This window comes from Numenius arquata, chromosome 9, assembly GCF_964106895.1.
Source record: "Numenius arquata chromosome 9, bNumArq3.hap1.1, whole genome shotgun sequence".
NCBI lineage: Eukaryota > Metazoa > Chordata > Aves > Charadriiformes > Scolopacidae > Numenius > Numenius arquata.
In genome coordinates, this window is record NC_133584.1 from 26,131,753 (window position 1) to 26,156,056 (window position 24,304).

The 24,304-nt window shown below is 43.7% G+C and overlaps 1 protein-coding gene across 1 annotated transcript in view; it reads right to left on the bottom strand.

Moving 5' to 3' along the window:
- Nucleotides 1–925: 925 nt before the first annotated feature.
- MYO7B (myosin VIIB) overlaps nucleotides 926–24,304 on the bottom strand; it is a 47,273-nt gene continuing 23,894 nt past the window's right edge. The window contains exons 25-49 of the mRNA XM_074153330.1: nucleotides 23,759–23,926; nucleotides 23,407–23,487; nucleotides 22,708–22,835; nucleotides 20,989–21,115; nucleotides 19,521–19,640; nucleotides 18,474–18,647; nucleotides 17,938–18,165; nucleotides 17,196–17,363; nucleotides 16,491–16,608; nucleotides 16,271–16,397; nucleotides 15,505–15,674; nucleotides 14,628–14,809; nucleotides 13,711–13,838; nucleotides 13,001–13,158; nucleotides 11,619–11,772; nucleotides 9,823–9,978; nucleotides 6,889–6,994; nucleotides 6,658–6,771; nucleotides 5,671–5,758; nucleotides 4,948–5,054; nucleotides 4,334–4,519; nucleotides 3,381–3,497; nucleotides 2,622–2,705; nucleotides 1,775–1,894; nucleotides 926–1,009 (exon numbers count right to left, since the gene is read on the bottom strand). Coding sequence (XP_074009431.1) covers nucleotides 926–1,009; nucleotides 1,775–1,894; nucleotides 2,622–2,705; nucleotides 3,381–3,497; nucleotides 4,334–4,519; nucleotides 4,948–5,054; nucleotides 5,671–5,758; nucleotides 6,658–6,771; nucleotides 6,889–6,994; nucleotides 9,823–9,978; nucleotides 11,619–11,772; nucleotides 13,001–13,158; nucleotides 13,711–13,838; nucleotides 14,628–14,809; nucleotides 15,505–15,674; nucleotides 16,271–16,397; nucleotides 16,491–16,608; nucleotides 17,196–17,363; nucleotides 17,938–18,165; nucleotides 18,474–18,647; nucleotides 19,521–19,640; nucleotides 20,989–21,115; nucleotides 22,708–22,835; nucleotides 23,407–23,487; nucleotides 23,759–23,926 — 3,393 coding nt within the window. The remainder of the gene's footprint in view (nucleotides 1,010–1,774; nucleotides 1,895–2,621; nucleotides 2,706–3,380; nucleotides 3,498–4,333; nucleotides 4,520–4,947; nucleotides 5,055–5,670; nucleotides 5,759–6,657; nucleotides 6,772–6,888; nucleotides 6,995–9,822; nucleotides 9,979–11,618; nucleotides 11,773–13,000; nucleotides 13,159–13,710; nucleotides 13,839–14,627; nucleotides 14,810–15,504; nucleotides 15,675–16,270; nucleotides 16,398–16,490; nucleotides 16,609–17,195; nucleotides 17,364–17,937; nucleotides 18,166–18,473; nucleotides 18,648–19,520; nucleotides 19,641–20,988; nucleotides 21,116–22,707; nucleotides 22,836–23,406; nucleotides 23,488–23,758; nucleotides 23,927–24,304) is intronic.

Sequence of the window (24,304 nt, forward strand, 5' to 3'; positions counted from 1 at the left end):
TGAACGAATGTCTGCATAACTCCAAGCTGAGAACATTTTTATAGAGCAGAAAAGTCTCTTTCAACAGATGTCTGTTAGACTGAGTTCTTCGATTCTGATTTGCACTCAATAGCACATCTATAGCTTGAAATAGGAGCCACTGAGTAAAAGTAACGGACCCAAAATCCAGACTCATTTCAGAGCTTGTTTAACCTTGCTAGAAACTGCATAGTTGTTCAAAGTGCATTATAAAATGTGGAAGAAAGAAAACTATTTCATTTAACCAAGGCAACGGGAAACCAGTGGAACACCTGCTAATTTAGCAGCACACAGGAACGACAGTTACATTTGACAGTAACTGTCACAGTCTACTGTAACTTGCAGCACGTAACGTTATGTAAAAGGATGAAAACCATCATCTTACCTTTCAAGGTGTCCAGTTGTCCTACTACTAAAGGGCATTTCTCCACTCTTAGAATTTCCAATAGGAGGAAAAAAATAACTTTACCTTTGTTTGCAAAGACTCAAGGAGTTTATGCATTTGGTAAGAGCACATACAACAAGGGGATATTTTCTTTCCAAAAGGAAGACAACTGTTAAAGTGTGTCACTCTAAATCTCCTCCTTTCTTAAAGAGAATCAGAAGAGGCTCTCATATTAGGGTACCTCCATCCCCACCCCCCATATTACATTAAAATCCAGCTAAACTTTCTCTAAATCCAAAGTCTGAATGGAATTCTTATACTAAGACAGACAAGTGTTACAGATATTTGAAACATGCTCACTTGAGCTTCTCTTGTGGTAATATTTCAGCAACACAGTTCATTCGGTGTGCGATCAGAAGACTGATCATCAAGTTTAATATTTTTTTTTAATGGCATTTCTTTTGGGAGATGAAATTACAGGTCGTTTGGCACAGATACAGGTCATGGGTTCTATTTCCACTCTCAAGCTGGGAGATTCTTTTGCTTGTTTACAGCATTCATTAGCAGGCGTACGTAGGATGTTAACAGGTCATCCATTTTGTAACCCTGTCAGAAAAGAAAAAAGTCTTAAGTCTTTCAAAGAGCTTCAGAAGCAAAAATAACTATAATTTCCTTCCTCTTTTACCTTCTTCTTAGGTTCTTCCCTGCATGGACACCTCCTCTTCCAACAGCTATCACTGTTTTGATAATTATTTGTCTGTTCCTCCCTCTGCTCTTCCCTTCATAGATTTACAAAACTTTACAGAGCGTAGCTCTACTGTCTCCTTCTCATTCATTCTATAGATTGACATCTTGTACTTAGGAATCCAAGTTTTTCTGTGAGAGAAGGTAGCTCTTAAATGTTTTTGTGTTATCTTTAGAAATTTGCCTTTAACTGTCAATACAGTGATGCTTGTTTGAGTCTGTGGACAATCTGAAACCAATTCTTAAAAAGGTGGTGCCACTCGCTGACAAGTGTAAAATCTTACAAGGGTGGTGTTGCTGCATAGATGGATCAAACCATGCAAGACTAAAAGCCTCTTATGTAGTTTTGTGGGTAAGTGCAGTCTTTTCTTAATGCTTCAGATAGTAATTTCCCAAATTGTTCCCATACATCAAAATTCTATCTATTTTTCCTTGTCTCTGTGGTTTACTTCTTTGCATCAGATGGCATTATATAGCATTGAATTGGTTCTAAACTGCAATTTCATTGACCTAGCAATGAACGCACTGGTTTTAACATTGTTTTGGCACCATTGTTTTGTAGCAATTCTGGATGTATGGAGAAAAATTAGGAGTTTATTGTGTATAAGTTAACAAAACTCTTCTTACCAGAGATGTCTCACATAAGATCCGGCTTCCTCGTACCAGGTTCCCTATTGTCATGTGAAAGTATGTGCTCCCACTGCTCCAATTGGAGATTTTATTGAAGGGGTAGACTGTTAAAATATCCTGTAAGGGGAAACAAACTGAACTGTGCAACATTTCTCAAATGAAAACAGGGTGTTTTGTAAGAAAGCCTGGAGAGCCAGAATATTCTTTTTCTTTTTTTCCCACTTCATTTATAAACACAGTGGATCAAGGTAGGTCTTGCATCAGAATAGTGGTATATTGTATTTTCACCAAGCAGGTTAGTCTTAATCACTCTAATGAGACTTCCTTTCATTATATATTGATTTTTGCCTTAGCACACTGCCATTATATTTACAATAATCTAAAACCTGAAGAATATTTGTTCTCTTATTGAAAGCTAATAGTGATATTCATAAATGCTTTTGCCTGGGAACTTCGTGAGACCAGACTGTTTGTCTGGGATAGAGAGCTGGTAACTCCTGTCATTCAACCTGATCTTTTAGACAGTTTGGATTTCCTGCAAAGTGTTTTTCTGAAGCAAATTCTCTAGTGGACCGTCCATCCACCTGCCTGATCTTACCACTTTGCCCAGGTCCATCATGATTACCACTTCTTTTTTCAGAGATGCTCTACACTGTTTCCTTTCCAGTGCAGAAACTGCAAAGAAGTGATGTGAGGCAGTAACGTTTTATTTGGTTCCACACAAAAAATAAATGGAGGGACTCCATCCTCTCTTGTCTTCAAGGAGAAGGTCCTGTTGCTGTCCCTAAGTTAGCACTGTCAATGAAATCCTTCCTTAGATAGGCTCTTGAGAAGCAACTCTTACCTTTGTCTTCTGATGTATCACTGAGACTCCTTGCTTGTTGATTGCAATCAGCACAATCTCTGGAAAATTTGGCTCCGAGGTTTGCTATAAACGAGTAACAGAACAAGATAAGCAGAAATAATCCATATTAGGTGCACAGTGACCTTTAACAGGGTCCAGTGCTGCTTGTTCTCTTTACACTGAAACATAAAGCTCTTTGATATTATGTAACTACGGCTAAGGATGACCCTCTTGGCCATATATTGATGACTTGAGCAACTGCTATATAAAAGCAGAATCAGGCCCATTATTTCCTAGGCTGTCTCATAATTGGTTTAATGGTTGGTTGCAAACCAGTTAAGAGCCTAGTGAGGAGAAATTAAAAGTAGCAAGTGGGAAATGATTCCTGGAGGTATCCACTGCGGAATGAGATGATTAGTACAGTTCTGTTCTGAGGGAGGAGACCCCAGAAGATTTGGCAGCATTTTGTAGTGGAGAACAATGATAGGACAGTTAAGTATCTAAAAGACCCCATCTACCACACAGTTGTAATATTAAATGTTACAGCTGGACCAACAACATAGCCAGTAACAGGCATCGTTCCGAAGAGATAAAAACCTCATCTCCCCACTTCGAAGGAACTGCATTTTCCTCAGTAGGTGATGGGAAACCAACTGTATAACCCATTCTCACTTACAAACGGATGTGGAATTCTAGTCAGTCCATATCCCCCAGTGCTGGTCGGCTACCAAAGCCATTTCTACAGTCCTTTAAACCTACCTTCACCTCAAAGAAGGCTGATCCAAATGTTGGCCACCGGTGTATCATTTTCAAGAAGGCAATCTTGGCCTCATCCACAGTTTTTCCTTCGTGTTTGCTGTATGCTGCAATAATGCTCTGTTGAGAAAAAAGGATACCAAGCCTGTTCAGTTGGAGACAGGCAGATTTTCAGTGTCCAGCTTTAGCACTAAAGACAGCAGCAAACCCTCACCAAGGTCAGGCTTGTGCCCACAGCAACAGAAGACTGTGAAAATGAAAATAGCCTACAATGCCATGGGGCAACGTTGAGCCAGAACCTCCCCAGTGTTCCTTACTAATGAGTGAAAGAAGTCCAGAGCCCAAGGGAATGGATTTCAGGGCAGAGGGACAATATGGGATGAAACAAAACTCAGAAAGCCAATGTTCAACACCCACAGACATGTATCACATTTTCTACTATAACATGTAGGGTGAATTTTCCCTCTGTATTTTCCCTCTTTTCCTGTGTCTTCCTGAGTGGACTAAGTGATAAGTACCTGCTAAAACTTTCTTGCCTTTTGGTGGAGAAAAGAGCCTTTTACTATGAGTAGCATGCACACAGTGCAAGGTGACTGATTTGCTGGCCAAACTATGAAATATTTAGAATACATTTTATTTTTCTGTTTCTCTAGAAGATCCTCAGACTCCCAGTTCCATCACTGACTTTCCTATCTCTAACTTTTCTTCTGGGTGCTGAAAATAGATTAGTAGCTCCAAGAAAGATGCATATCTCAAATCAATCATCCAGGCCTGCAGATACCTTTCAGAGGTTTGGTAGAGAGGATGCAAAATCTGGATTGTAAGAGGCTAAACAGCAACATCCAACAACATCCTTCCATAGTGTTTTCAAAGACAAAAAAAAATAGTGTGGCTCGATGTCTTCTCTCATAAAGCTCTGTGGAAGTAGCATGATTAATGAAAGCTGATGTTCTTACCTTCTTCCACTCATCTGTCGAGATTGCTCGGAGCAGATTGTCTGGCACCAGCTCCTTCAAGATTTTGGGGATGGTTGCCAGCTGTGTGCGGTCATTGTTAAAGCGCACTTTGTAAATCAGCCCTGCCAGCTGGACGGCTTCATCCTTGGAACACTTGTGGTAGCCTCTGAGGTACTTCGGCAACTCCTGGAAGAGACCAGCTCTGAATCCAGACAGAATGGGCTGAAGCAAACACTGACTTATGCATTCTCAGTCTGTGATATCAGGATGTGAGTCTCGCTAAACACAGTCCAAGGACATCTCAAGAACTTTTGACTCCTTCTGGAGGTTCTGTTTTCCAACCCAAACCATCCTATGATTCTCCATACAATTATGGAGCAAGATGAGCACCTCCAGGGAACAATAAGATAAGAGAGCTGTGCTCCTATTGTAAGCAATATAGCTAAGGTGTGAACACTGTGAGAAATAAATCTGTAAGAAATAAATCAGAGGCATTCCTCTGGAGGCTCTATAATGCAGGGAGATGGTAAAGCTCCAGCAGGTGTACTTTCTCAGGAGTATTTCTTTGATCGCATCGTCTGCCATTATATTTATGCTTTAAGGGAGCTGTTTACCTGGTGGTAATGAAAAATGACATCAGCCTTCAGGTCCTTCCCAGGAGTTACGTTCAACCACAGCTTTCTCATGAAGTACACCTCGTAGGCCACAGACATGGTAGCCCCTAAGGAAACAACATCTTGTTAGTATTCTCTGTATCACCGTAGAGTTCTGCAGTTTTTAAATGGCTTGTGAGTTTCTTCAGAAATGTAATTCTGGATTTAATAGTAACAAACAAAATTACTAATAAAAAGGCACAAAAGGCTATTTTAGATGATCAAGGAAGCAATTAGTTGTCAGTTCCTGGACACTGATCATGCAGTGCTCTAAGGTGCAGGCTCTTCAGAGATGGAGGAAGAAGTTGAGGATGCCTGCAATACAAGTGTTTCTTATTTCTTGGTGCTCATGACAGCTGCCCGCTGATGTGCAGCACACGTGAGTTCTGATGCAGGTACATTCCCTGATGGCTGTGTTTACAGAAATGAATTATGATTTAGTGCACCCACATCTTTATGCTGTGATTCTCAGAGCCCCTCTCACAGCCAGTGGTTGGCTCCATCAGGTCCCTGGATCTTTCTGCTGGTGCAGGCAGTAACCGTGTACGTAGAAACAAAAATGATATAATAAAGCTCTGCCACACACTTCCCAAGATGGAGTAAATCCTACTGGATAAATTTGCTGCTTCCCCTGTTCAACACAGCATCTCATGCAGCTTCTTGTCATGCTGGCATTCTCCTTACCATCTTTGCCTGGTTTGTTCTTCCTGTTCCAGTCTGTCACCTGCCTTAGTGAGTCAAAGAAGTAGTCTGCTTCGTTCTGACTGATCACCTAGAAGAGGCCAAGCAATGAAGGGGGGAAAGGAGACATTAGCCGATCATATAAAATACTGCCTCTGCCAACATACCCAAGTATCGGGCTGAATTTTGTTTCCCTGTCTACAGTGAGAGAGCACAATTACAGCAAGATAGACAGAGGCAAGGGGAAGGAAGTAGAGAAATAGGAGGAGGAAGGCTTTAAATTATTTACATTTCATATGGGGATTTTTATTGCATCTTCTGTTGCTTTTTTCTTTCCAACCTGCTTATTGAAGTCAACCTGAAGATGCCTACCATATTCTTAGCCATCTCCTCTTTGTAAAAGATTGGCACGTACCTGGTTCTTCTTTACAGGAATGCAGCACATCAGAAACTCTCTGTGCTTGGACTTGGTGCTGCTTTTGCCTTGATCACAGTTCCAGAGAGAAGGCACCTCTCAGCAAGGCAGCCAGCCCAAGCTTCAGCTCAGGCAAGGCAAGCCTCTGGGAAACTAGGGAGCAATCAACTGGTGCTGATCAGCCCCTGCTCTCCCTAATACTGGTGGGTACTGTGTACGTGCAGCACATCTTCTGGGCAAAGCCTGAGTGGAACAGGGCTGAATCCAGCAATGTGCAACATGCAATTTGCTACTGTCCCAGCAGCGGCAAGAAAGGCCATGTCTTCTCTGCTTTTAGTACTACCTGCGTACTGGTAGACTGATAGACACTCTGCATCTCCGTCCAGCCCCTTCAAGAGACGCAAAATAATTTTCAGATGCTAAAAGTTCGAGTCTAGGTTGTGTCCCCTCAGTAAGACAGAAGCAGTAATGACTTGCTCTGTTGCTTGGCTTCATATATGGTTTAGGTGGTCTGATAAATAAGTAAGAGAGGGAGGGGGGAGTCTGGCTGCCTTGCCATAATTGAGAGCAGTTACCTTGTCTGCAATCTTCACAAAGAGGCTGAAACCTTCCCAGGAGCTCAGCTGCAATTTGGAAGCGATTTTCTGACACAGAGTCCGGATTTTGGTGTTTGTTCCCACATCGAATGTCTATGAGATAACAAGACTCTTGTTACACGGAGGAGAGGAAGAAATGAGAACACTGAATGTCTTCAAACATGCTCCTGCATGAACACATCACGGCTGGGAAAACAAGTAAGTTCTTACCTGTTCAGTTTCATTGGGGAAGCAAATCTTGTGTGAGATCTTCGTGTTGTTCTGTAAGATGGCCTCAACCTCCACAGGATGAGGTGCCCACTTCCGGGAGCCGCTCCTGGAAAATGCCACCACCATCATAAGAGATCAGTGCTGGATGTTTAATCTTTGAGGAGTTGAACGACAGTATTCCACCCAAACAGCAGGCTCCATCCAAAATGTTAGTACTATGTGATGGGGTGGGCTCCAATGTACCTTCACCCCAATGCAAACTCAGTGTAATTAACAGCAAGAAACTGAGGGTTTTATTAGCATATATATTAAAAGCCTGTTCTACTCTGGAAGGAGGTTGCGTGATTAAGGCACCTTCCCAGCCAGTACCATTATGCCTTCTATGTATTCAGCAACATTTTTCCTTACTGTTATTGAAGTGTGAAGACAGTGGCCACAAGGAGAAATACATTTTATTTAATTCTTGTATCAGCAAAAAAATATGAATTCAGATAGAAAATTAGTACAGCTCAGGAGGCAAGTACCAGAAAAGTTTGGAGGGCCGCTAGAAGCATTACATTTTATATAAGAGCTGGCATGTAATCACTGACTCAAGAGGCGCGGAAGTTCTACAATCCCAGTTCTTTGAAATTGTACCTCAGCGCAGAGCAGCCTTTTAAAGCAAAGGAACTGGCCCTGAAGTCTGAGTCATGCAAAAACCTTATTACAGTTAAAGTGAGGACAAATATAGTGCATTACCTTCTGGTGTTTTCCTGCCTTCAGTGGCACAGAGCAGGCTGCTTGGAGATTTTGTGCACCATAATTTATGGGCCAAGCTCCTCTCTGACACTGGGCCAGTCTCTCAGGAAGAGAGCTTAGTCTGGCATCCAGCTTTAGTTGTATGGATTTGAAAACTAATTTTTTTTCCATTAAATAAAGTAGCAGTTCCATTTGGAGAAGGAAAACCTGACTGTAACCAAGCCGAACAGGATGCGCTGTGGTACTGTGCAGGCACTGTAAGGAGTGTGGACCTCCTGCCTTACTCAGTCTTCTACTCCTGGACTTGCAGCAGAGGGAGGCCATAGGAGACCATGGGAGTGCAGCAGCTTGGCTGGAGGCACAGGGCCATCTTCTCCTTGTAGCCTCAGATAGGAATTCATTGCCAAGGCAAGATCTGCTTAACACCCATCAGGGTGCTCGCTGGTTCCCTGGCCAGGAGTCTGGGGATGAAGCTGTAAAGCTGTTTATGGAGGGTAAAACGTACCCAAGGGCTCAGTTGGCTTCCACTGCACATATTGTAGGTCAGTCCTTTGAGCTGCCTGCTCTCCCCTTTCCAAAGAGAGTAGGTTAGTTACAGGGAGAAGCTGGACTAGATGATGGTTGTACGTCCCTTCCAATGGAAATTATTCTATTCTATTCTATTCTATTCTATTCTATTCTATTCTATTCTATTCTATTCTATTCTATTCTATTCCATCCTATCCTAAGCAGGTGCAAGTTTAATCTTAGGCAAAGAAATGCTCTTAAAAAACAACTTTTGTCTTTGTTGGTCTTCCTATCCTCCAGGCTCCAGATCTGGGGCAGTTTAGCAGATAGAATTCTCCTCCCAAACAGCCTGTTCTGCTTTCCCCTTCCTGTTTCCCCACTCTAAAGAAGCTCTGTACAGCTCAACAGGGCGTTGAGCACGAATAGCACATGATATACGGAGGCAGGGATTTTTCAGTCTTCTCCATAGAAGAAAACAATGAATAGCATTCCTTGCCAGGCATTTTTCAGGCACTTCAAAGGTGAGTACCATGTACAGTGACATTTTCCCAGCAGTGCCAAAACATGCCCTGCAAGGGGGATGGCCACTGTGTCAGCATTCCCCTCGAGCCTGGCCCACAGGGCTCACAGACCAAATGCAGAGCCCAGCCTAAGAGAAGAGGGAGGATGGAGGAGCTGGAGGGAGAAATCATTGTGCAGCTGCTTCACTGAAGAAATCTGTGGCAGGCAGGTGGTAACTCACAGCGGTATCAAAAGGGAGAAGGCTGGGGATAACCTTCATGCCAAAGCACCGTGTTCCCAGAGCGTCAAGCTGGGTAATTCCAGTGCCTGGAGGAATCTAGGGAAACCTTCCCCCTACAGTTCAACTGATCCTTCCTGAAATCCAGGTAGCTCTTCCACTATCTCTGGTCGTGTCAAGTTCATTACAGCAACAAGTCATTCAGAAGCCTGAGAAGCACTGTTGGCTGGCGGCCCTGTTGCTTCAACCTTCACCAGGACAGGAGTAATGCCTAGAGGGTTGAGAAGTGCCCTAGTGTGAGCAGCCACCTAAGTGTCAGGGCTTTGCTCATTTGGGTTTCTTCAAAGAATAGGAATTGATTGTGTTGATCGTCTTCTCCCAGCGTGGATCTACTTTGCTTCACCATCAGAAAAACCAACAGAGCCATCTCAGCACCTTGCAGATGTCAGTGACTTCAGTGGTGCCACCCTGCTATGAATACCACCTAGTATTTTTAGCGGCACACGTGCAGCTCTGTGCTACTGAGCTTCAACAAACTCAAGACTAATCCTCAGGCACGTGTAAGGGGGATAAGAACATGCTGCCTCACCAAAGGAAAGCAAGGTCAGGACCTCATCAAAGACATCTCAGGATTTCATTTCAAGCTGCAGGCCCTTAAGCGTGTTTGAAATACTCAGCTCTGGGAATCAAGTAATTATGTGTGATGCTGAACTTTTAAAAATGTTGCTAACTCTGAGGGGGAAAAAAAAAGTGAAACTGTAACACAGGCGTCTCCTAGGGGTTCAAGGTCCGTGAGAGAATTAAAAGTAACGATCATTTACAAAAAGAAAAAAAAAAGATGTAAAGGAGGAAGGAAAGTAAGATTCTCAATAATTTAGCTCATATGATTTTTTGCCAGCTGATTCATGATTTTTGAACACTTTGGGCTGGCTGCCTGCCAGATCATTTACCTCATCACTGTCTGAATCCGCCGACTGCACTCCAGGGCCAGTTTCTCTTTCTGACGTGTCTCCATGAATTTCTGGGCATGTTTCAGCAGTGATTTGCTGGGTGGGAACAGGCCAGTGCAGAGCCAAAGGAGCTGCCAGCCCTTGGTCACGCTATACCTGTGAACACAAAGTGACTGCTACAGCCACATACAACCCTTCGTTTGACCATACACCAGCTACACGGAGAGAGAAACACACTCCCATCATGGTACGTTGTGCCATTCAGCAGAGAGCTGCAAATCAACAGAGCTTTCACACAGGATCCAGCAGCCGTTTTCTATGCAACGACCACAGCCGGTGTGTGAAGACAATGCTAAGTCCCGGCTGCTAAATATTCATGACAGTTGAAAATCTCATGAATAAGTATAAGCTCCAGTTTAACAGTCATCTTGGCAGCAGTGACCTAGGTGCCATCCTCAAGGAAAGCCAATTTGCTGTTCAAGCTCACATTTCTTTGAATTGTGTTTTATCAGTTGCTTGTATTCGCCTGCCCTCTGTGCTAGCCAGCTTTGCTCAGAGCAAAAAAAAATTGACTTTCCCTTAAGCGTGCTCCTGCTCTGAAAAACAAGCAGGTAGATGACATCGTGTCATGAGTTAGTTACCGTTCTTAAAAACTCCAGACCAAGTCTGTACAATTTTCTTGCAGAAAACCAGTTCATCCAGCCTGTAGACCTGTGAAATCTGCCAGTTGAAGCTCTTCTGACATCTCACCCTCACCAGTAAGAAAGGTTCTGCAGCCAGGAGGTGGTCAGTCATTCTACTTTCAAAGCCAGGAGCAGGACACACTTCAACTGTGTCCCAGGACTTGTTCTGAAACACTAAATGATCTGGGTCTGGTTGGGAAAGCCAGCAGGTCTGTCTCTGAATGGGCACCAGATTCTGCTGTATAAAGAAGTCCTGTCTTCTTTATTCCCATTTACTTTTCTCATTTTGCAGACAAAGACACACTATTTTAATCCCATTTATACTGTATAGATCAGTGGTGTTTATATCTGTGCGAGAGCGTGACATGGTCCACAGGGCAGTAGCCTGGGAAAGATGAAAGATTTGTTGCTCTGGCTGTTTTAATGAAAAATCTATGGAAATAGCCACCTTTCAAGCATTGTTCTTTCCACATCAGTGATCTCTCTCAAAACAGTGAATGACCCACTGGACTAAATTGGTAAGAGTACCTCAGGCATGGCACCGGCACCATGGTTACAGACCATGCATTAAATAGCCTGTAAGATTTACTGCATGCAAGGAAATTTACTGTTTAATAGTTACACACATGGTAAAAGTTCCACTAAGTTTGGTATCTGTGGAACAGTAGGAAAGAAAATAAACAAATAGAAGCTCTTTCTCTAACTTTTGCAGTGACACACTGCAGCTAGAAAAAAACCCATTTTGTTAATAATTAGTATTATTTTAAGCTGCTTTTTGCAATTCAGTTCCCCTGGAAATAGGTCAAATTATCATTTTATGGATGGGGAAGCAAAACACCAGCCTGTTTCAGCGACTCAACGCATGAGCCAGGCCTGTGTAACCCATCTGGTCTGCAAGCCAGGTGTGTAACCTAATTAACATAACTACTCCGAAATATTCCCTGGTGGTAAAAGATCTAGCGTGAACTATGTGCTGTCATTGGGAAACTCAAAATAAATAGAGGGCTGGCAGTGCAGTCACTGAAAGCATTCAAAAACTCTTATGTAGTGCCCTGTTTTCTCCACAGACTACCTGGTTCTGCAGAAGCAGGGTGTTTGCACTCAGGTGAGTACCTGTTTCTGTTCTCCGTCAGTTGCTTCATGATCTGACAGTAAATCTCATCCCGCAGGACCTCCTCCTGGATAGCTGCTACAAAGATCTGGTCGGTGACTTCCACAGAGGAATGTGCATGTTTTGAGGGATAGTCCCCCATGAATTTCATGATGGGTGAATGCACTGTTAAGGACAAAAGCAGGCCAATTTTTGAAGGTAAATGGGAAGTCTCACCTGAACCCTAACATGTTAGTGACTCGGAATCACGGAATTGTCAGGGTTGGAAGGGACCTCTAGAGATCATCTAGTCCAACTCCCCTGCTAAAGCAGGGTTGCCCAGAGCACATCACTCAGGACTGCATCCGGGCGGGTCTTGAAAATCTCCAAAGAAGGGGACTCCACGACCTCCCTGGGCAGCCTGTTCCAGGGCTCAGCCACCCTCACTGTAAAGAAGTTTCTCCTCATATTTAAATGGAACTTCCTATGTTCCAGCTTGTGCCCGTTGCCCCTGGTCCTATCTCTGGAAACCACTGAAAAGAGTCCAGCTCCATCATCCTTCAACCCACCCTTTAGGTACTTGTAAACATAGATAAGGCCTCCCCTCAGCCTTCTCTTCTCCAGGCTAAAGAGCCCCAGCTCTTTGAGCCTTTCCTCCTACGGGAGATGCTCCAATCCCTTAATCATCTTACTTGCCCTACATTGGACTCTCTCCAGTAGTTCCCTGTCTCTCTTGAACTGGGGAGCCCAGGACTGGACGCAGTATTCCAGTTGTGGCCTCACCAGTGCAGAGTAGAGGGGGAGAATGACCTCCCTCGACCTACTGGCCACACTCTTCCCTCTGCAGCCCAGGATCCCATTGGCCCTTTTGGCAACAAGGGCACATTGCTGGCTCATGGAAAGTTTGCTATCCACCAGGACTCCCAGGTCCTTCTCCGCGGTAGTGCTTTCCAGAAGATCCATCCCTAACCTCTATTGGTGCCTGGGGTTCTTCCTCCCCAAGCTCTGTTGATGTCTAAGTGGCAAATACTGGGAGGAGGGTCTGGAACATATTCCCTGCCTACGCTCTACCCCCTTTCCCTATGCAGCAGTCACTGCTTGGCTGTGATTTGTACTGTATTAGCTGCTTGCTCTGGGAATGCAGTAAATCTCACTCACTCCTAAAGCCACATTCTCAGTTAAGTGAGCCATCAGGAGTTGTGGAGCATTGGGAGGGAATAGAAACTTTTCCTCTGTAGACAAGGGAAATGATGCTAAGTCATGCAGAGTTGATACTCCCCACCCTGATGGAAGTATCCCCTGTAACATGAATGCGATATCTCAATAGAGGTGAGTTTAGTGGAGGTAGCTAGCTCTTCTCTCCCTGGAGTGTTCTCAGATCCCAAAGAGAAGAGTGAAAGGATATCGATGAAGGCCTGGCAAGCCAAGTCCCGAAGATCAGGGTCTGTGCATGCTGTCTTCAGCAAGGGCTGTTTCAAAGGCTCCTTAGAGTGTGCCCACAGCTGACTGCGCCCACGGGATTTCTGGAGAACAGCTTTGCTGATGGATTCCTTCTCAGGAGTCCTGAATGAAGACAAGTGCAGACAATACAAAATTACTGGATAGATACTGCTATAAACATAGGAGGTCATGATTACAAAGACTTATCTCTAGGCATGTTCTTTCCCAAGGCAGTGATTGCATATCTCCTTTGATTATGCAGGTCAACAAGAACAGGAAAATGTAGTTTGCTGTAGATCAAGAAGGGAGAAGGCTTGCAAAAAGGAGAGAAGTTCTAAAAGACTAATTTTTCCCTTACTCTTTGAGGCCTGAGGTGTTGTGTATCCTCACTAGCTGGTAAGTTCTGAAGAAGGGGTGAGAAGTAAGAATAAGGCCTGCTGGAAAGAACTAAGTCCAGCTGGGGTTTCTCTACCCTTCCCTTTGCATTTCTGCAGCCAAAAGATACAAGTAGGCCATGCGCCAGAATCTCTGCACATCCAAAGACACGCTTAATTACAGGGAACAAAGAGAAGAAACCCAATCAAAAATGGGAGATGCCGTTACATCCTAGGTTTTAAGGATTACTGCACATCAACAAGAACTTTCCTAAGGGGCACACTACACAGAGAGCTTCACCTGAAGTGTTCATAGGAGAACTCCTCCAGGGTGTAAGGCTTCACTTTGAGATCCTCTTCATCAGGTTCGTCCACGTAGGAGTTCTGTGAAGCTGTCCTCCTCTGATCTGGAGACATCATCAGCAGAGTCTGGAATGACACAGCCACATAGAGATGTCACATGGGCACAGGTCTCTGCACATATTGTCAGCAGTTACTCAGCATAGACACGCAGATGGTGTATACTAAGCTTGCTGCAGGTGCTGCAGGTGACTTTCTGTCCCTTAAGCAGCATCTTTCAGAGACTCAAGAAAGACTTGGGAGTAAGAGACAAAAGGAAGCAATTTCCATAGACCCAACAGTGGTGGCCATCAAAACGTGTGCGATTATCCAAAGCACAACACTTGTTGAAAGTGAACCTGCTAACTACTGGTGTGTTCTTCGGCTTTTTACTTGTTAGCACAGCATCCAATATACTCAGTCTCCAAAACTGAAGACAAAATTGTTAGCAGTGATCAATGGGAAATCTTGTGTGGATTCCCTTGAAGACTATATTCTTTTAAAGCAACCTGCTGCACTTCAGAGTTTCCCTTGAGACCTAATGTCTGTTCACCAATCAAGCCCAGTGTGAATGCAGGAAAATTTAACTGCACACCTATTTCCATTAATTGCTACCAATCCCAGGTGCTGAAATCCCTGATGGTGAACGGACTGTTATTTTCAAAGTCATTGCTTTTGTGTAACTGCAGTCTTCTTACAGTTTGGGCTAGGTTTAGTTTTGTTTTCAGACAGGACAGAATGAAATGCTCTTCTTCAATGGGAGCACTTGCCTGACTTTGGAGGAACAATTAACTTCCAGTTATAAAGTTCAATCATATTTAACACTGTTATTATCATTTATCTTCCAGTCTCTTAACAAGAGTGCTCAGCTTTTCTTACCAGCACTTGGCTAGAGGGTTTTGTGAGGGAAGGGATGATGTAGATCTCTTCCAAAAATACATTCCCTGTTTTGCCTGTCCTTTCATTCTGGGCATAGATCCAGTCAGAGTTTGCATCCAGGCTTTTGTCTTCGGTCAAGATTAGCAAGTCTCCCTTCTTGAAGGACAGGATAGCAGGGTCTTCTGGAAAACAGAATAAGGCAGTACTGTTCAGGCTTGACAGTCAAAAAAATGCAAAGGGATTGCACTGTGAAAGAGAGGAGAATTGTATTTTGAAGGCTTGCATTCAATTAGCAATAGAAAGTGATTTGTGTAAATACAGCTAATCATCCGGCAACACTTCAGAGAAATCACTTAAATCTCCTCTGACAGCCTGATTTTGATCCATTGAGAGCAATGAAAGAACTCTGATTCAAATGGATGCTGAATTTGTGTCTAGAGCTGGCAGCAAAGCAGAGAAACTCACTAGTTATAAGTAGGTGAAGTTAATGTTTACATTCTAATACCCTCTTGTCTGTTCCAGCCAACTATATGCCAGAGAAACTTCCAGTTTACCACATCTGTGAAACTTTTCTGGAAAGTATTTCTAGGGAGCCCAGCTCCAACTTTCTACTATAAGCAGGCTGAGTTGTTGGACCCTGTAATATCTAAATAATATATGTAAAGAAGTAGAAGGGAGAAGAAGGGTAATTCGTATGTAAAGATATTGAATCATGCTGCCTTATGCTCTGTATTGCTGTGCTGACCACGATGCATTCCTCCTGGAGCAAAGGGTCTCTTGCTGAAGTTCTCCCACTTCCCTTTGAGCTCTTTCAAACAGGTGCTGAGGGTTCTTTCAAGATTTCTTTCCTACCCTGCAGTAAAGTTATGGGACTTACCTTGGGATTTTTTCTCATGCATCGCCACAGCAAATCGTGATCTCTTCTTCAGGCCTTCCAGGAACATGACCACGAGTTCAGCAATGACAACGCTGTTTACAGATGTCAGGACAAACTCCTCGGCACGAAGTGTGATGAGAGTGCAACTCTGTCCAAATGACTTCACTGCCCTAGGTATTATTCAACAGTTTGTTATCAGAGCATCTGAAAAAGCAACCACAGCCAAGGCATCTACACCCCCTTGCAGACAACTCCCTTATGGTGAGTACTGGTAATTCTCAATTTGCCTTGTCATGAGTTGGTAGGTGTGGACTGAACTGGTTCAGGTTCACTCCAGATTCCACCATGTTTTGTACAAATGTGCTTCATTATAGACAAAAGAACACCCTTCTTTTGGAGTAACTGGGCAACTAATGAAATTATTGACAGTCCTCGCAGTTCTTTGTGTACATAAGACCTTATTCTCTAAGTGATCTAAAGCACGGATGTGTGTCCTGAGCAAGCCAATGGTTACCCTCTTTCCCTCAGTTATCCTGTTCATGTCCATCACACCTGAGAAGTATACATAACAGACTATGGCTTATCTATTTAAGTTATTTTGGCCATTCTTGTCTTGATGCATGTCTGTGTTTCCTTACCCCCTTCTGACTGAGCAGGATCACCAAGAGGGACAGCAGAGAAAGTGCACATCCCTCCTACAGGGAAGACCTTTTCTGAATATAGTCAGAGATGCCTTCTTCAGATCTTGTCTTTCTGGGGCACTCACCTGTTGGTGTGGATGCCAGTTATCTCTGGGAAGGTCAGCTCAAGGAGCCGCTTTTCTGACTCATCCAAGAAGCAGATACCTTTCCAGTTTACAGCAACGATAAAGTGGTTCTTGGGCAAGCTGGGACCTGAAAATGCAGAAAAATCTCCTTATCAATGCTATACAAGTCCTCCTCTATTGCTCTTATGTCTGTCCTCTACTCCCAAGCTCCAGGCATTACCTGAAAACTTAGTGACTTCAAAGAATCGGGAAAAAAGCAAAGGCCACTGAAAGCGAGCAAAATCTACAAGCTGTTCCTTCACAGTCTGACGGGAGAGACGGTCCTGTGTGTATGGGGCCTGCAATATAAAAAGACATCCAAGGTTTTCTCAGTAAAATCTGGTTTGCCTGATCTGCAAACAACAAAGAGCAGGCCTGATCCCAGAGGTTCCTGACAGCTCTCTGCTGTCACTGGTGTCAAGGGTACGTGGAGAAAGTCAAATCAGAAGGAGCCTCCAGGGGCCCAAGCCACATGCAGCTGAGGCTGCCCACAAGCACGTAGATCCCAAATTTCCCTCAAATCTCCACTGATTGATCTGTTCAGAGTCTAACACAATTTGGGTGCCATGGAAATAATTCAGTTAACCCACCCAGACCATTCCATCCCATGCCCATCCTGACTCAATTGTCAGATGTAAAATGGAGAGCCTTGAAAGACACTCTATTCAGAGATTTAAATATACTTTTTTTGTTCTTCCCTCCTGTTGGGTGCTATATGGCAGAGTGAGTGGAAAGGTTCTTCGCTCTACCAGTCTTCATTAACTATTTGGGATATACAAACTGAGATGTTTTTCTTTCTTCCCTCAACAGACTATTCATAAAAGGAAATGGTGCCTAAGCTGGTGCCTTAGAGTGGTTACCCAGCAGCACCAGACAAACCTCTTACCTTGGCATGTGCGTAGGTTATAAGGCTCACCCACTTTTCCAGGGGCTTGGACTTCAGCTGTTTCACTGGGATACAGTCATGGAGCACCTTCTGCACGAGTTCATTGTGGATGGAATCTCCAAACTGGATGTAACAGTATTTTGCACCTATCTCCACCAAATCCTCCTCCTGAAACAATTAATCCATTAAAAGAGGCCTAGTAAGATATTGCAAAATTCAGCTAGTCTCATTCGGCCTTGAAGCCTGTTTAGGAATGGGGTTTTCTCTGTTTTTATCAGGGTAATTCTTGACAGTTGTCCAGCATAAGGAGTGATAAACTTCACAGAATCATAGCATCAAAGAGATTATTAGCAAAGATATTTTAAAAGGATCTAAATTGCCCCTTTGGACATGCCTCCAGCTGCCACAGGAACTGAAAGTTGCAGGAAAGAAATAGCATTAATTACAGCTGCCGGTGTGAGAGCTGGCACAAGCACCTGGACAGGAAGTGTCCATTAAGAATCATAAAATCATTTAGGTTGGAAAAGACCTTTAAGATCATCGAGTCCAACCATTAACCTCGTCCACCTCTAAACCATGTCCCTAAGCACCACACCTACACGTCTTTTAAATTCCTCCAGGGTATTTAAGAAGGAAAGGGTTGTTCACAGACACTAGAAACTTCCTTCATCTTCCTGCTTTTTAATGTGACAAATGTTAATACAGTTTTGTCTCTTTAGGGAGAATGAATAAGGAGACCCACCTTCTCACAACGGTACTCCCCAAAGCGGATGCCGCGAATGACTTGGTGGTAAATGAGATCCGTGCTGACGGGATCCTCCTGGGAGTTGTGCCAGGGGGTGAAGATTTCCTTCCGGAAGTAGAGTCGCCAGGGCGCATTGCGTTCGTGTGTGCCCCGCTCCTTCACGAGCTGCTCACACTGAGAGATGGCATCCAGGACGTGATCTCGTCCCCCGCCCAGTGACCACACCTAGAACAAAGGGACACTGGCATGCCTGCTTTGGATCTGAGTGAAGGACGACAAACCCAAAGCTCCTAGTCTCCTGACAGCAAAAAAACCTTGAAAAAGTAAGCAGATGGATGTGCAAGTTATACTAATGTAAATGTATTTGTAAATGTGTGTATTTTTATGCAATGGGATGGTATTTGGAAAAATAACTTGGAAGATGAGACAAAGCAGCTCTGGTTTGTCAGGAGGAATCCTCAGTGAGTCTGGGTAGACAGAAGCAACTCCACAGAAAGAGAAGGGAGCTTTCAATCTGTCTTTCTACACCTTACCTTATCAAACACAGCAATGTAGAGCGAAAAACCAAATACATCCTTCAGTTTGGTTTTATCTGCTATGAACTGACAGATCTCTTTGGCAATGGAAGCAGAGTCTGCTGGGACGGTGATGCTTTGGCCATTCATCAGGGTGACATTAAATATTATCGGTTTCTTCTGCTTTGTTGCCTGTAAGTCAGAGTAAAATGAGAGAAACAAATTATGGGCAAACCTTACTTTTCTGCGAAGAATGAAGAAGGCATTTAGATTTAAGAGCTCCACACACTGTACATCCTAGTCAACAATCTTTAAGTGAATCTTCAATGCTCACACAGTTTCTTCAATGTATGGTGAGCCTTAAATATAAATTACATCCCTGGAGCAGCACTGGACTCAAGTTCTTTCCTCCCCACAGCTCCGGGGAGCTGATTATCACATAACAGTGTGGACTGATAGATTTTTCGTAAGCCTTATCTGGCCTAATGGCTTTTGGGTACAGCCTTAAATGTATCAGTGGAAAGATGGCCTGCAGCAAGTACTTTCCCTGGGGAGATGTGTGTTAGGCAACAGGGTCACTCAGATTTAGGAAGGAGTTGAACTGAGCTCTTCACTTGAAAAGGGTATGTGTGTGGGGGCGTGTGTGTGACTTCTGATTACCAGGGTGACATTTAAAGGAAGGGAGAGGGCGATATAGCCCTATCATACACACTTCCTCCCTCCATTTTAAAAGCATAAGCCCTCCTCAGTTCTTTCCAAAAATTATGGTAAGAGTTTTCCTCAGGAGGTGGTTCTGGCCCGTGGCTCCTGAGTGGATAGAGGTATCTCCCTGCAAATCATGTGTTGCAGCTTTTAGCTTACATCCTCCACTGGATTTAGGTTAACTGAATAGCCAGAAGAGATGTATCTAAGAAGCTGCACACACCAAGGCAGCTGGTCTTCAATCCCCTTGTGCAATTGATTTCCGTTATTTGATTTAGGAAGATCTGTTAGCACACGTTAGTAAGTGCAATCCAGCATAAAATGGCACAGATCAATATAATTGAGCAAGAAGGGAGTTACTACCTGAAGTTCCAGCCAGCTCGGAGGTTCAGTTCGTGCTCCGTTGACATAGGTACGTCTCAAACGTTCAGCACAATATGGTGCATAGCCTGGGGGGCCGTGGTGGATGAAATTCAATAGATACTACATGCAAAGAGCACAAGAAAGAGTTAGGAAACATTAATCCTCATAAAACATTAGAAACCTTCTGCAGCTGACGTACTAGATTAGAGTTATCAGTTAGTTCACCATAAAGTATTAAATGTTAGGGTTGGAATTACTCTTTTGGAAAAGGAGGTTTGAGACACCAAGTTTTCCCTAATTCTGCAGAGCTTTTAGTCTAAAGAGGAAGACTGTGTTTAACTATATGATAAATATTAGTGGAGACTTTATTCTTATGATTAGGTTAGAGGAAGGGTTAGTGTTTCCAGTTGAACAGCCTGAAGCCTTGTTACATTCTGTATGAACAAAAGTGCTGGGAAGAGATCTAATTGCAGCTTAGGACTGATGATGATTGGTTACTTTTAGTTTTACTAAATTCCCTGGCAATATCAATAGTTGAAGTCCATGATTAGGATTGGACATTGGAAGAGAAGGATTGGATAACCTGAGCTTTTGGACTTTGTATGGCTCTGATATCTTAATTGACATGGTGTAAGCATGGACTTGTATTTGCATACTTTTATTTAGTGCAAGCATGGGTCAGTCACCTGGTTATTTTAATGATTAAGAATATTCCTAGAGATAGGGTATGGTTGTGTCTGTCATGAATTCTGCATGGTTCAGTGTCTTTGGACTGGTGTCGAAATATGTCTATGGCTTGTGTCTGTTTTGTTCCAAGGAGTGTCCATTTAGCAGCATTTATGATTAATCATTTAAACTAGGGCTTCAATAAAGCAAGGCTGAAGATTCAGGCATATCTATGGATTCTGTTTGCCTCTGAGATCTAGGAGGAAGGCTGATGTCAAGTTAGAGCCACAGGTTGCTGGTTTTATTTTCCTGTGGTGAAGTGGATTTATCAACCATTTAAATTTGGAAATTAATGAAAGATGAAAAAGCCCAATTCTCTATCGGATTTTGTAGGGCTTGGAAATGTAGAACTGGTAAAATATGGGGATGATTTTATACTGGCCTCCTGAGTATATTTAATCATTAGGATTGTAACTGGAAACACCTTTTAAATGTTGGAAAGGCAGAACTGGAGAGGTTAAAATTTGACAGATTCTTTGCAGATTACAGATCTAAAATGAGGGCTGTGATCAACAGAATCCAACTTGTATGACATGTAATGAAAAATAATTAAACGCGAGTACAGCAATCGTTTATTTAAAGTCCCAGATAAGCAGATGAGATAGTTTCTGCTAAAATCACAGCACCAGCTGCTATGGCAGCCAAACAGTTTATGTGACTATCTGTATCAAAACACCAAAATACACAAGAAACCAGACCAGCTAAGGCATTCAAGCTGCTGTCGGAAGGGTTAGTAGTGTACCTTCACAAATGTGTCTGAAGGAGGAAAGCAGCCAAGGCAAAGTGACAGAAGGATCCAACCTCGGGCATAGCTGCTCCTGTTGCTGTTTTCGGTGAGTTGTTTGCAAATCTGGCAATAAATCTCATCTCTGTAACACAACATGTGAAAGCAACAGATAATGATTCATTATCTGGCTGAACTGTCTTTGGCTACGTTTCCATTGCAAGCTTGGCACGACTGCAGCATGATGAAGTAGATCTGAGCTAAGTTTAACCACGTTAGCAAGGATACCACCTGTAACGTACCCCAGGTAATAACTGTCATTGGCTTTGGCAGGAAAAGGCTCAAGGTATACCTAGTGCCCTTTGCCACCCCTTGTTATTTGAGCAGTTCAAATGCAATTCCCATGCTGGATTGCCTCCTGTGACAAGCAGGGGGACTGTGCAGGGCTAACAACTGCTGGGTCATCCAGCTGTGAAATGGCATTGCTGTCCCTCTACATGTCAAACTTGCTCTAAGCTCTCTATAGTGTGTGGCTTGTATCTCATGGCTCTTGTCTGTCTGCTCATATGTGGATTTTGGGATAAGGATAGGGATAAGGATTAAGCCCTGCTTAATTTTATATTTTTAGTAAACCTGGAGTGAGTCCTTGAACAGGAATGGAGGAAAGGGTGCTTCAGAGTGAGCATCTGAAAAGGCAAGTTGGCTGCAGCAAGGACATGTGGGAAACAGATGCAAAAATTTGCACACAAACAAAACTGCTGTTTAAAAACAATTTTAAATTTTCTGGACTCTTAGAACACACATTTGGCAAGTCTGTTGTGGGAGGACAGAAGGTGGATGAGGTTTTTGTTCCCAGATAAGACGTGATGAAACACAGACTGAGGGAGTAGATACGTAGCCTGTAGCTATTATGATACATTGATTGAAGGCAATTTTTGCCAGCTGAGGATCTACTTCAGGGTGCATCTTGACTGAAACAAAGCAACTATGGGGAGAGGAATGCAGTCCACGACTGAGGTCAAGGCAGGGCCTGTGTCTATGGGCTTCGTTACAGAAAAGTGTTGCATAAGCTAAAATGGGCTAAAATGGGGGAGACAATTCGTGGGGTCAGGTCAGAACCAATCAGACTCTGTCTTATCCTCACACCATGCGTGGCCTAAGGTCCAGTCTCACACCAATTGTGAGCAGGATTTCTTCTGGTGGCTGATATACACAGACCTTCAACTATCTCTGATTTGGGGACATTGCTTGAGGGCTCAACAACAGGCCATTGGGAAACTGAGGTTATGAACACCTCTCATACACCTAGTGTACGTTAACTCCATATTTCTTACTCTTCTGAGTCTTTATTCTCCCTCACACTGTGTTCCACCTTCAGGTGTTATTGGGTTACAGCCCTGAGCTCTGCCCCACTGCATATCTGTGGCGTATTCAAAAAGCCATGCATGGAGGCAGATGACCTAAACTACAGCATGAAGACACCAGAAAAGACAGTAAGGGAGCCATTTTCTGTTCCCTCTGATAAAGGTGAACCATCCTCCGAAGAGGTGTGCAGCCTACAGTTTTCTGTGGTTTCAGTTTTATGCGGCTACCTTGGGCTTTCATTTAGGAATCCCCAGAGAGAAATGTGAGATGTTTCCAGCATTTGGAAAATGCTCCAGGACTGTGGAAAGGGGATTTTGGATTTCCTTGATATGATGGGTGCCTGGTCCTAGAAAGGAGGTACAAATTTCCTACCTGATGGCAGGACGCAGAATTGCATTGCCAATAATGAAGTGCACTTTTTCTAGGTTGGACATAGGTCTCTCGGAGATCGAGCTGTCCTCTTGGAAAGCCTCTTCTCCACTTCTCAGCTGGTTTGCCACCTGAAAGAAGCCAAGCAGAGCCCTACAGTGCTCTAGAAACCTCCTTTCTCACCAGGAAGCTCTCCCAGAAATGAGACATTTGTTCTCTCTCTTTCTGGCTAAAACTCTTCCTGCTCATTGCGGGAGCAGTTAGGAATAGGCTGTATTTCCCCCCTTCCCTCTCAAGCTAACTCATAAAATGCAGAATTACAGCACTATTACTGGCAAGGAGAACTTTCTTATACTGTCCTGTACAGCCACATGGTGGGGGTCTCAGTCTGCTTAGGGCTTTGGGCAAACTGCTCTGTAATGCCAACAATTCTCACTAATACATTGTTCCCTGTGTTCAGGAGTCACTCTCCAGCAGGAAGGGATGGACTTAATCTGCCAGAGAATGAATGACAGCAGTGCTCATGGGGACAGTTTCAAAAGAAGAACAGTGCACCAGGTATCCCACACACAGGGCTGCGCTGGCTTGGCAGGGGAACAAGTTCTCAGCTGGGAGGTTGCTGTCACATAACATCTGTCAGAAGGTGAAGACAGATTTCCAGGTAAGAAGACTTAAGGGAAGTGATTTATTTCCATCTCTTACCTTCCCTGTCAACTTGGATGACCGTTTCAGCTTCAGGGAGGAGATCCCCTTCGAAATCTTGTTATCCTTTCTGCTTTCTCTCTACAACACACATTACCATTATAGGAAATTAGTTTAAGGCACAGGTAGAATGTTTCATAAGGACAGAAAGATGCTCAAATGGAGATGTTTTTGTTTAGTTCCCTCCTGCCAGAAGGAGCTGCAGTGTCTTTTCAGGACTGACAGAGGCCCTTTTGCACTTCTGGCATTTCAATTACAGTAGCATGAAAGGGGTTCCTTTGCTTTTCTCACTCTTGGTACAACAGCACAGAAACCAAGGAAAGCAAATGAAAATACAAACATAGCCTCTCACCATATTCGGGCTGTCGTTCCTGAATTGGACCTGGTTTTTCCTGCCAAGTGTGTCATATATCTGTGTCATCACAGAGCCGCTCTTGGTGGTGGCATTCTTGGCAAACATTACTGGCTCTGGCAGGTCCCCCATGAACCTCAGGATGATAACCCACACAACTAGAGAAGCCTGTAGTGGCAGAAAGCACAGTCAGACACTGTCAAGAGAACCAACGGCCTCATGCCATTTCTGCCTGTTTAGATCAGAACATTTTCCCCCTTTACCCAGTCCAAATTGTTAAAATTCCCATTTCCTCCCACCATTTACACCAGGAGTTTACTTTCATGTCAAACAACATGAGAGCAGCATTCACAACACACTCATGTTAAAGGAAGAGGGTGCAGCTCTGGTGGGAATGTCAGATTTGCTCTGTGATTGCTAAGCCCTCACCATTCCCTTTTCTGGCACCTTGCAGGTGTGCTGTGTCTGGAGTGAGGCGGAAAACCTTGGCTGAACTGCACTCGGCATTTACCCACCTGGACAGATAAGCAACTCTTCCAGGAGCCC